At 36.2% G+C, this 13,500-nt stretch overlaps 1 protein-coding gene across 3 annotated transcripts in view; it reads left to right on the forward strand.

The window, feature by feature from the left end:
- Positions 1–13,500, forward strand: part of LAMA2 (laminin subunit alpha 2) — a 619,529-nt gene that overhangs the window by 158,340 nt on the left and 447,689 nt on the right. For all 3 annotated transcript variants that reach the window (XM_058735217.1, XM_058735218.1, XM_058735219.1), the window contains exon 3: positions 353–465. In XM_058735217.1, the coding sequence (XP_058591200.1) occupies positions 353–465 (113 nt within the window). The remainder of the gene's footprint in view (positions 1–352; positions 466–13,500) is intronic.

The raw sequence follows: 13,500 nt of genomic DNA on the forward strand, positions 1-13,500 counted from the left end.
ATTTCAATATTATTTCTTCACACTTAATTTCTGTAGTAATCTTCAAAGTTGCCTATTTTAATTGATGGCCAGAGTGTTGAACAGCTTCTCTTATAGCCTAAGTATTTAAGCATTTCATATGCCATTTCAGAGTGGTCTGAAAAAGCTGGATTAAAAGCCATATAGAGTGGTCTGAAAAAGAGAATTAAATAAACTCTCTTGAAGATATGAATTGCTCTCTTTGTATTATTTTGCTGTTTGATATTCACATGATGATGGCTTCAACTTAGTTTTACTTTTTTTCTTTAAGGAAACAGCGATCAATTCATTATATGTTCTTTTTTTGTCTTTTCACCTGCTGCTGATTCAATAGAGAGACACCCGATTACAAATGCTATTGATGGAAAGAACACTTGGTGGCAGAGTCCCAGTATTAAGAATGGAATTGAATACCATTATGTGACGATTACACTGGATTTACAGCAGGTATAGTCCCTCTTTTTTTTTATTTACCAATTTTCTACTTTTAAAATTGTATTTTTGATTTACTATTTGTTTAGTTAGTAGTTCTTGGGTGAATTTTGCATTTATTTCTAAAGCACAATGAAAATGAATTCACATGAAGAGTTTAGAACTGAATTAGCAGCTGACTCTGTTTTGACTAATGAGAGTTAATGATGAAAATATAGATCAAGCACGTTTTACATAAAGAAAATATAATAGTGCCATTTTTTAACTTTTAAAATACTACAGCTCTCCTGTTCTGATCATGGTGTGTTTACTGAAAGGTTCTTGGATAACAGGGCTCTTGAGTAAATTGCCTCTCATTACTGAGAGTTGAACAAGCTGTGACAGTTGATTCTTAAATTAAACTTGGGCCACTAAATGAGGTAACAAACCTTGTAGTTGTACAAAATTGACGTTCAAGTTGTTCAAGTTTGTGTGCCAGAGGCCCGGGTGCCTTCTACACTTAATTTCTTTCTTCTTTTCATTCACAATATTCAGGTCAGGCTGAAGTTATTACTCAAGGACCACCATCACCCCAAATTATTTAGGCTTGCAGATAGGATGGGATCTGGTAAAGTGTTTCCATATTTTGCTGTTATTCCAAATATAAAAACTAATTTAATTGACTGAAGCCTGAGACTGGGGGCATTTTACATAGGTTGCTTCTGTAACTCAACCTCTTTCTGATTCCCTGTAATCTGTGAGGGAAAGGCTCTCAGCCATTCCTCCTGGGCCCAGTAAGGACAGAGAAGCAAAGCATTTTGGGGTTAGTGAAGGCAGAATGACCAAGATAGTTAGTGACAGATACTATATATACACTGTAGAGGTCATATTAACACAGGTAGTCATGGTGGAGGGAAGCACCAGCCAATGGGGATTGGTCACATTCTCAGAGGACCAGATAGATACCAGCCATTTCACATATGGATGCTGTGTATCATCAACAGGGGTACAACCTCCTCTATTCAGAGCTTGGGCCCATTTTTGGCCAGGGTATACACACTGGGGAACTCCAAATTGCTGGCTGGTGGGTCTCACAGGAGATCTTCTTTTTACCCATCTGGGACAATTCAGGACCTAAGCACCTGGGTGATAGCAAGGGCTCAGGGCTGCAACTAAATCACCAGGTGGCATGGATTTATATCCACCCATACTAACAGCTGAATGTCAGCCTTGAGTCAATGGTATTTCCCAGTAAGTCTCCAAGCACTACCAAGGAATGGCAGGGCAAACTATCGCACTGATCAATCATGCTTTAGGTCAATGATCTCTGGTGCATGAATCCCCTGAGGATCCCACCTTCAAAGTGGACTTCATCCCTCTTCTGATAAAGACAGCTTAGTTCTTTATCAGTCACCGTGGTTCTCTCTCTTCATGTGGTGTTTGAAAGTTGGCCTTCGCAATCAGAAGTGATTTTGCTGTTACCTCGAGTCATTGTCGGGGATAGGGAGTTAATAATAAATAGTGATGGCTAATTTCTCTAGTTTACTCTCTGCTTATTCTCCAATTTGCACATGGGGCAACTTCAGAGTCACCTCTTTTTTTTTTTTTAATGTTATTTATTTTTGAGAGGCAAAGGGACAGAATGCGAGCAGGAGAGGGGCAGGGAGAGAGGGAGACACACAATTCAAAGCAGGCTCCAGGCTCTAAGCTTTCAGCACAGAGCCTCACTCAGGGCTCAAACTCATGGACCATGAGATCATGACCTGAGCTGAAGTGGGACACTTAACCATCTGAGCCACCCAGGCAGTCTACTCTTAATATAATTTACATAAATCACTTATATTACTCTTTGCTCTCAACCATAATAGTATATATTTAATAAGCATAGCAGCATTTTCCCCTTCCAGTTTAAAACTGGATGGTACCATTACAAGTTTTTATTAAATCATTTCTATCCAACATTCCTATCATTATTAATTCAACAGGTCAGAGTCCACCTGAAAGCCCATTTCTCAATGAAGACATTTCTTTTTTCCTAGGTTTGCTTTGTATCGCCACTCATCTATTGCCGCATGGTATCTTAAGACTTATGTGGATTGTTTTCCTGTTTAGTTTAATAGCCTTAAAATGAGTGAATACTCCAAGACATCTTTTATAGTTGAGTCTTCATAACAAGTTATAAAATTCTATTTATAAGACAGTTCTACCTAACTCCAAAGTCTGGAGTACGCCTAGTGGAAGCCGTACATGGGCCCCTATATTACAGGATGGCACCCACCCATGTCCTTACTTATTTTAACCCCCTCCTACTTCCTGCAGATCAACCTACTGTATGTTCAAGAGAAGGGCAGTGCAATTTGTAAAATGATAAATCTTTATTTCTATTTGACTCAAGGTTTTAACTTAGCCAGTGTTTTAGTGATGTAAAAAGTTAAGTAGGTTTTGTAATCTGTTTTTATGATGGAATTCCTCAGGCAAGAAGGGGCTTTAGCCCTCTCCTTTGGTCTTAGGCTTGGAGTAACAAATTCCTGTAACTTGTAACACATTCCTGGAACTTGTTTAGCTAAGGAACAAAGCTGCAGGCAGGCATGTTTCAATGCATTGGCAACAGAGACAATGTGGACATCCTTAGTATTTATTTACTTCTCACAAAAATCTTAAAAGGGCAGCTGAATTATTATCCTTATGTAAAAAAAAAAAAAAAAAAAAACACTGAGACTTTGAAAAGTCAAGTGACTTGGCCTTCTTTACAAAGCTAATTATGGACAGGGCTAGGATTTCAAGCTAGGTAGTCTGAATCCAGACCAGTATTTCCTAAACTGGGATCTGAAGGCTAGCTTAGGTTGCTCATGAGAAATTTTGGTATTTAATTTTAAGAGCTTCATTTATTGCTTGGATTCTAGAAGTACCACACTATGATCTCCTGGCTTCTATGGGAGAATACAACCATCTGTTTTATTGTAAAACAAGAGACTAGATCTCTCATTTTCTAGTACATTTTAGTATGCCTCTAAAATAGCATAACTTCTGTCTTTTTTTAAACCTGCATCATGAAGGATTAATGGGTTATTCAGCATAATATGAGCTATTATCCTACTGGGAACCAAGGACAGCAGTTTTATAATGAATAGGTAAATATCACTAAGTGTTTGTTTGTCATTGATTCAGCAAGAGATTTGATCATTCCTTAGCTCTCCTTTTTATTTTGAGATGTATGAATTTCAGCCAATGCCAGTTTTACTTGCTGTTGTCGATATATACTTGGCTCCTCTGTGAAATACTTTTAATAAAATTACTATTTTACATATAAACAGCCACCATTGAATTTCCTTGATTGAATCTTTATAGATTACACCAGAAAATTCCTTTTGACACTTTAACATTCTAAATAAGTATGAAAAACAAAGCAATTTACTGAGAAGAGAGTGGCTCCTTATTTTATTAATAGATTGTTTTCAGATTTTTATTACTGAGGAATTATTAACTTTTCCCAATTCTGTTATTTACTCACAGCATATCTTGAGCAAATGACTTCATCATGCTGTGCCCCAATTTCTAGATTAGCATAATAAATATTACAATATCATGGTAAGAAATTTGAAGTGATGATAATAGCAAAATAGCAATTTTGGGTATTATAAGGTCCTGGTATCAGCATAAACTTGAAGAGAAACTTAACTGCACAATGTGTATACAAAAATCCAGTATGATGGCAAAGAAAAATATACAGCAATTTAAAAGACAATAATGGGGACTTAAAAGTTAATAGGATATCCAAAATAGTCCCTTTTAACTCCTTTCCAACCAGATTTTTACTATAATATGGGTTATATCTGATCTCATTTTTTGACTTAAAAAAATCTGGCCATTTCTCTCTCTTTGATTTATTTAGGAAGAAAGCCAACTGGAGGCAAGTGAGATAAAACATAGGCGGGCAGGCAGCTTTTTGATAGACTTTGTTAATATAAAGTGAGGTCATTTTCATTCCTGCATAATCCAGGTATGCCATGAAATTAGTTATACGCATGTGAGGGAGTCTCCTTCATTTTGATAAACAATTCACTTCTCTTCCTGGCCTATCCCCCAAAACTAAAAATGCATTTGTAAGGAAAGATAGTCTTGAAGCTACCGAGATCTTGACCTAAATATTTTATTCATTGACCTTACAGAGACATATTTAGTGAGTTAGGTTAACAGTGTTAAATGAGGTTTCGAAGGAGGTTGAATTAGCATTACTGTGCAAATACTATGGTTTTAAAATCTCTGTGAGTAGCATGGAAACATTTTTCCTATATCCTTAAACTGTTAGTGAAATGATTGAACATTTTTGTAATAATAAAGTGTGAAATACATTAAAATATTTCAGTATGTTCAATTTTTCCTATATTCAATATTTTCTTGTTTAAACATAATAAGGATGGTCAAATTTTCAATCTCAAAGGAAGATTGTTATCCTTTCATTGCATATTCTTTTCTCACACTCCTCTTACTCATTCCTGTTAAACAAATCCATTGCCCTATAGCTTAGAGAACATTAGCTCCACCTATTAAAGAATGAAAAAGAGAGAGAGAGAGAGAGAATTTATAAGCATTCAAGAGGTTGGATGGGGTATAAATGATATACATTTAATTAATATCTCATTATCTAAGCAAAAGAGACATACACATGTAATATATTAAAAAGCCATACAAGATTTATTTATTTATTTTTTAAACGTTTATTTATTTTTGAGACAGAGAGAGACAGAACATGAACGGGGGAGGGGCAGAGAGAGAGGGAGACACAGAATCGGAAGCAGGCTCCAGGCTCTGAGCCATCAGCCCAGAGCCCGACACCGGGCTCGATCTCACGGACCGCGAGATCGTGACCTGAGCTGAAGTCGGATGCTTAACTGACTGAGCCACCCAGGCGCCCCATGCCATACAAGATTGAAATAGTGTTGCTGAATATGCTTCTATTCAATACAGTCTATTCGATGTAAGGGTTTTCTCCTGGAGACAGATCTCTACAAAGGCATTATTAGCCCATGGTGTGGTGATCAGATGTTTATTTCCCAATAGTCCCACTCTATTTTGAGTCCTTGAAGACAGAGGTTTCCGTTTATTCCATTGTGGAGCTCCGCATTTAGCAAGAACTCAGGAGATTTGATGAAAGAATAGCCCATGGCTGCTCTTCAAATCACTGACTTTTTTTCCTGGTAGTATTTGGGCCACTACTAAATTGATGAATACAAAATCATCAATAGAGGAAATTATGATCTACACATTCAAGATGTCCTACATGGATACATCTTGTTTAGTATAGCAGAATATGATTACAATCACTGTTCTTGCCTTAGTTTTTGTTGTTGTTGTTGTTGTTGTTGTTGTTGTTCTTTTAAGATCATTGATTGAATGTCATAAGTTGAATCTATGGTTAATTAGAAAATATATATTCTTCCTCTAAGTGAATTTATGCTGACCTCTTAATCATTAATGAAGGTGACAACCAGCTTTAGTGTCTACATTGTCTGGAACATTAGTTCTAATTGTCTCCCCTCAGGTCTACATTCAACATTGCAGTCACATGGATCCTATTAGTACAAAATCAGATTATATCACTCCTTCCACTAAAGTTCCCTAATGGCCTTCCATCTCACCCAGTGGGAAAAGCACAATGACCTAGGAGGATTTACAGGATCTTTTTTCCACCCCACCCCATTTCATTTCTGGACTCATCTCCCTGTTCATTTGCCCTTCTGGTGTCCTCTTCAGGTCTTAAAAGTCCTGCCTCAGGACCTTTGCACTTACTCTTCTCTGTCTGGAATCATTTCCCCCAATTTACATTTAAGCTGTTTCCTCACTTCCTCTGCGCTTTTATTCAAATGCCACCTTCTTAGAGAGAACACCTCTGATAATCCTATTTAAAATTACAAACTCCTCTCCACTTCCTAACCCACTTCCCAATATATTTTCTCCATAAAATATATTGCAACCTCGCTTACTATGCATATTTTACTATTTATGTTGTATGTCGCTTTTACCTCATTGTTCGAAATGCAATTTTCATGGGAGTTGAGATATTTTTCTTTTTTTTAATGTTTATTTTATTTGTGTGTGTGTGTGTGTGAGAGTTAGAGAGAGAGAGAGAGAGAGGAAGTAGGGGAGGGGAAGGGAGACACAGAGAATCCAAAGCAGGCTCCAGGCTCCGAACTATCAGCACAAAGGCCGACACAGGACTTAAATTCACAGACTACAAGATCATGACCCAAGTCAAAATCAGATACTTAACATAGTGAGCCACCCAGGTGCCTCTGTGTTTTTTTTTTTTTAATCACCACATTCTAAGCACTTAGACTAGTGACCAGCATATGAAGCACTCAGTAAATTTATGCTGAATGAATAAATGATTAAATGAATGAACAATGCAAAACATTAATCCATGAGGTAAGCATCTTATTAAAGTTGAGAATTAAACAAAAGATGAAGTAATCTCATTGTGATGTTATAATAAAATATGCTGTACGTTTTAAAATTTGTGACTTTTTCTTTAAGTCTCAGGCTGAATAACACAAAGTAAATTTATTCACTAATCCTCTTTCCAAACATATTCTAAACCTCAGTCATATTTGTCACCCTATATGACTTTACCACGTTTGTAGCTTTTAGGAAAGGCAGGTGTTAATTCATTTAACTCTTCTTTTGTCACAGAGAAGTAAGTAAGACTGTAATTTTTAAAATATATACATATATATATTTTTTAAATGTTTAAGAGACAGAGAGAGCATGAGCAGGGGAGGGGCAGAGAGAGGGAGAGGATCAGAAGCGGGCTCCACACTGATAGCAGAGAGCCCAACGCGGGGCTCGAACTCACAACTGTGAGACCACGACCCAAGCCTAAGTTGGTCACTTAACTGACTGAGCCACCCAGGTGCCCCAAGGCTGTAATTTTTTGAGTTTATATTTTATAATTTCTTAGTGAAAAAGGAAAAGTAGATGTAAAAGGGGAGGAAAGCCTACCATGATGCTACGTAAATGAGAGTATAGACACAGGATGTATGTATTTTGATATAAAATGCTGATAAATTATTGCAGCATCATGATAATGGGAGTGTTTGGAGATACAGATCGTATTTCAGGTGGTCTCAAGATGACTGTCCTGGAAAATGATTCTTGAAACCAGAGAATAAATTAGAGAATTGTTTATTTAAAAACAGAATAATACATAAGGAAGAGATCTGTTAAAAATCTGTGGGAAAGGATCTGTTAAAATTTTAAAATCATACTAATTCTCTTATAGAAAGTCTGAACAGAACTGCCTAAAATAGACCGAACGTGGGCAGTTTTCACAGCTGTCTGACGACTTCCACACATAAAACACAACTGCATTTCATCATGCTGGTGTATATTGTGTCTTCTCCCATTTTATTCTTGGAGTCTAAGTTTTATAACATATCCTATATGTTACATATATTATGTCTATGATTATATCTATAGATTACATGCACATCTATGTCTTTAGAGGCTGACTACGTATTTAAGTTATATGATAACGTGTGTTTTAGTTCGTAGATAATACATGTTCTCATTATGACCCCGAGTCTCTAAAATACTGGCAAAAAGGATGAGAATGAGGCTAAAAAGAAAGGAGTAAATAACCTTGTGCCCGAGCTCCAGTTCCTGACCTGTCACTTATCAGTTCTTTTGCCTTTGGTAAATTGTCCCATTTTTACACCCCTCGATTTGGTCACATAGAGAATGGAGATAATAGTACCACTTCTTTCTGAAGATGATCGTTATAAGGATAAAGTGATGTAAGGTAGGCAAATAGCCTTGCACACTACTGCACATTACTTGATACTCAGTAAAAGTTAGTTCCTGGACTTCTACTGAAAGTAATGCTGAGCAGAGAACAATGGCAGTGCTGTAAAAAAGCAAAGCCAGGGGCGCCTGGGTGGCTCAGTCCGTTGAGCAGCCGACTTCGGCTCAGGTCATGATCTTGCACTCCGTGAGTTCGAGCCCCGCGTCGGGCTCTGTGCTGACAGCTCAGAGCCTGGAGCCTGTTTCAGATTCTGTGTCTCCTTCTCTCTCTGACCCTCCCCCGTTCATGCTCTGTCTCTCTCTGTCTCAAAAATAAATAAACGTTAAAAAAAAAATTAAAAAAAAAAAAAAACAAAGCCAAAGCTAGGTTAAGTTCAAAAACAGTTTAATTATTGAGATATTTAAGTAATATTTACAAGTTTCACTTGGCATATAACTTAAGAAAATTGTTGTACTTAATAGACGGTAACTTATGAAAATTAATATTTATATAGAGAAAGTCTAAAAAGCGTCACTTTTACATTGAAACTCTTTTATAACACCATCTGTACTATTTTGCTGTGATTGTATCCTCTCAGCTACTTAAATTTTTAATCATTAGGAAGTAATCCTATTCATTACTAGTATGCTCTTCAAAACTTTTCTTGCCTGGTATTATTTTACTTATATCAGCTTCATTTTGTTATCATTTATGAGATTTTCAAAAATCTTTTCATTAATTTCCATCTAGCTGCCACCTTCCATTTTATACATGGTTTCTTATAAACGGCATAGAGATGAGTTTTGACATTTTATCTAGTCTGACAATGTCTTTTATTTATTTTTTTTAATTTTCTTTTTTTTAATGTTTATTTATTTTTCAGAGAGAGAGAGAGAGAGCGGGGGAGGGGCAGAGAGAGAGGGAGACACAGAATCCAAAGCAGGCTCCAGGCTCTGAGCTGTCAGCACAGAGCCCAACGCGGGGCTTGAACTCACAAACTGTGAGATCATGACCTGAGCCGAAGTCAGACGCCCAACCGACTGAGCCTCTCAGGCGCCCAACAATGTCTTTTAAAAACATTTATTTTCCGTGTATCTTTACCTGTCTAATGGGTTTATCAAAGCGAAGCATGTATACAAAAAAAAAAAAAAAAAAGATAAATCATAAGTGAAAAGCTTGGTGAATTTTCACAAAGTGAACCTACCTAAGTACCACCTAGATTAAGATGACCAGCATCTTAGAAACTACCCTCGTGCTTTCTCTAAATCTTTCTCTCCCCTCTTCCCCGAAAGATAACCAGTGTTCTAATTTCCATTCAGCAGTGAAGCCATTTAACCCTAGAAGTTTTCTCTGTGGATAGGATTTTAGGTACAGATCAATAGCTATAAGAAATGTAAGCCTCTTCAGAGTTTTTCTTATTTTCTCTGTTGAGTTGAGCTTTTTAGTGAATCCATCCATTTTCCCTGTATTTTCAAATGTATTGGCACAAAGTTGTGAATGATATACTGTTATTTCCTTTTCAATGTATAAATGATTTGTAGTGATGCTCTTTTTTTTCATTCCAACATTGTTTTGCAAACTTTCTTTGTCCTCAACAGCTTTAATAGGTTTTTGTAATTTTGTTAGTCTTTTCAAATAGTTGATTTTTGACTTGGCTGATTTTCTCTATTAGATTAAATATTGCATTGAATATTGCATTGAATTCTGCTTTTATGTGTCTTTTTTTTAACTTTTAATTATTTTAGATTTTAGATGACTTTTTTTTATCTTCTTGAATAGGTTCCTAAATTATCAATATTTTAGCCTTTCTTTTTTTCACACATATTTTTTAAGGGTACATATTTGCCCCCATACATGATTTTAGTTATATAAGATTGATTATGTTGCATTTTTCATTATTATTTATTGAAAAATATCTCTGGAGCACCTGAGTGGCTCAGGTGGGTAAGCATCTGACTCTTGATTTGGCTCAGGTCATGATCTCATGGTTCGTGAGTTCGAGCCCCACGTTGGGCTCTGCGCTGACAGTGTGGAGCCTGCTTGGGATTCTCTCTCTCCCTGTCTCTCTGCTCCCCCCCTCGCCTCCTACTTTCACTCTCTCTCTCAAAATAAATAAACCAAAAAAAAACCTTAAAAATATTTTCAACGTCCCTCGTAATTTCTCTTGTGACTTATGAGTTACCTAGAAGTTAAGTGCTTCATTTCCCAACTATTGAATGTTTTTCTCATCTTTTTGCTTCTGTTTTTTTCTCACTTAATTTTACCATGGTTATTCATGTTTTCAATTCTTTGAGACTCAGGTTTTTGAGCCTTGTTTTCATCTAGCATATGGTCAGTAGCATTTGCACACTCCGGAAGAATGTGGATTCTGTACTTGTTGGCTGCAGTGTTTTAAATACATCAGTGAGTTATGTATGTCTTTGTGAATATATATTGAGACTATTTTGTTAGGGGCATACAAACTTAAGATTGGAGCTGTATTAATCTTCTTTCCATACTTTTGCTAGCAATAATTCCGTCCTTAAGGTTTACTTTTGTAGCTTCACTAGCTTCTGTTTTGTTAGTGTTGCATGATACAGTATTTTCCATTCCTCTTGGGGTCCTTATATATAAGGAGTACCTTTTGTGAGCACTATGTAGTTGAATTGAATTTAACCAGTTAAACAATCTTTGTCTTTAAATTGGATGTTTAATTTACATTTAATATTACAACTGATATTTGGGTTCAAAGTGCCACATTCCCTTTGTTTTCTATTTGTCTTTTGTAATTTTTTTTCTGCCTTCTTTTTTTTGATATTAAATATTTTTCCCCATTTAATCATTTGATTTCTCCTTTCATTAACTTGTGTTCTGTGCAGTCTATATTACTAATTACCACAAATATTATAGGACTCATCTTTGATTTCTCAGAACTTGCTATAAATTTGTATGTTTATCACTTCCAAGCCAGGCAAGACCTTAAAACACTTCACCACCATATTGTCCACTCACCCCATCCCTTACCCAGTCAGATTTTGTCTTGATGTGTTAATTCCATGTATATATTAAGCTCCATAAGAAGTAAATGTTACTGTCATAAGCAGACAGTTTTCATTTAATTTTGAACATGTTTAAATTTTTCTGTTTCTCTGTTTTTTCTTTGTGTACTTCCCTCTGAGGTCATTTCTCTCTTGCTTTTTTGTAAATTTTTTTTAATGTTTATTTATATTTGAGAGAGAGAAAGAGAGAGGATGAGAGGCAGGGAGAAAAGGAGACACAGAATCTGAAGTAGACTCCAGGTTCCAAGCTGTCAACACAGAGCCTGACATAGGGCTCAAATTCATGAGCAGTGAGATCATGACCTGAAATGAAGTTGGATGCTTAACTGACTGAGCCACCCAGCCACCCCTATTTTTTGTTTAATGGAAGAGTTTCTTGGTGACAAATTCTCTCAATTTTTTTTCCTGAATGCCTCCATTTTTCCTTTATTTTTGATTCATATTCTTCATTAGGAATAACATTTTGTTTAAGTTATTTTCTTCTAGCACTTTAAAGATTTCATTCCATTATTGCCTGGCTTTCATAATTTTTGCTGAGAAGTCAGTTAATTTTTTTTTTTTTTCTTCTCCTTTGAAGGAAAGGTGACTTTTTCCTTTGTCTCCTTTGGAGATTTTATTTCTTTGACTCTGATGTTCAGGAATTTACCACAGTGTCTAGGAATATGAATACTAGTTGGGATTCAAAACCTTTTGAACTCTGTGGATTGATGTCTTTCACTCATTTGGAAAAATTCCCAGCCAATATTTCCTCAAATGTTGTTACTGTCCACTTTCCCTCTTCTATTTCTGGGACTCCAATTACAAATATGCCAGGCTTTTTGTCAAGTCCATTGATGTATTCTATGCTTTACTTTTTTTTTTCCTTTTCTTCTGCCCTTCTTTTAACATTTTCTGGTGACCTTTTTTAGTATGCCCATCCTTTCTTCTGTTGGGTCTAATCTATTAAACACTAAACACTAAATTTACTAAATTCTTACTTTCAGCAATTGTTTTTCAGTTCTTAAATTTCCATTTGATAGGTCTTAAAAATAGATTTCAAACTCCTTCATTTATTCATCGCAAGACATTAATCACAGTTATTTTTAATTACATGTCTGATAACTACGTGTAAACCATCTGTGAGTTTGTTTTCATTGTCTTTTTCTTCTTGGTTTATTCATGGAAAACTTGCTAGTTTTATTATTATTAAATAATGTGCATTGTGTCTGAAAATCTGTAACAGTTCTCTTCAATGGATTTATTTCTATTCTGGCAAGAGTTAAAATAGGGCCAGCTTGCCCTGATTCAATCAGCTATTAAGATGTTTTGTGCCTTTATCAGGGATTCTGAGGGCTGTTTCTGATTAGACCCTATTTCTAGAGGTGGCCATTCAGGGATCCCAGCAGACAACATTTTATTCCCTTCTTGGCTGACTCTGTACTCCAAACTTTGTCTTCTCAGCTCTATGAGATTTCCAAAGATCTGCTTAGCATTTCACTACTTATGAGTTCATTTTTGCATGCTGTTTATCTTCTGGCTCCTTTACCACTTAATTGGTAGATCTGTTGAAGGCAAAAGCTGAACAGAAAGTAGGAATCACTTTCTACAGCTCATGACCCTTCACATGCTAGCTTCACATTTTTTCAATGGCTTGTGACTTCATAGCTGTGAACTTCAGTGTTCATCTTCTCATCCTGTGTGACCGATGAAAGCCCTAGAATGTAGCTTTGTCTTTGAGCTTCAATTCAATTCACCTTTTGGTACACCAGTGAATACTCTGAGAGGAAGATGGCCAGCTCATCCTGATCTATATCCTTTTAATCACATCTGACTGCCTTCATTGCTCTCTGATGCCTTCAAACAACTGTTTTTGGTATTTTATTCAGCATTTATAGTGCGTCTCTTTGAGAGAAAGTAGAAAATATGTCTGTGCTATTTGTGGCTTTAAAAACAAAAATCCAAGTGTATTCTTTTTTTTAAAAAAAATGTTTATTTATTTTGAGAGAGGGGGAGAGAGAGAGAGAGATCACAACGAGGGGAGGGGCAGAGATAGAAGGAGAGGGAGAGAATCCCAAGCAGACTCTGTGCTGACAGCACAGATGTGAGGGCTTGAACTTACTCTGTGATCATGACCTGAGCCAAAATCAAGCTTCAGTCACTTACCTGATTGAGCTATCCAGACGCCCCCAGAGTGTATTATCTAATGAGAATTCTTTTTGTGTGTGAATTTAAGGAGCAGTCTCAATTATTGCTTCAGTATTAAAATATACTAAT

This window comes from Neofelis nebulosa, chromosome 6 (genome assembly GCF_028018385.1).
Source record: "Neofelis nebulosa isolate mNeoNeb1 chromosome 6, mNeoNeb1.pri, whole genome shotgun sequence".
Classification (NCBI taxonomy): domain Eukaryota; kingdom Metazoa; phylum Chordata; class Mammalia; order Carnivora; family Felidae; genus Neofelis; species Neofelis nebulosa.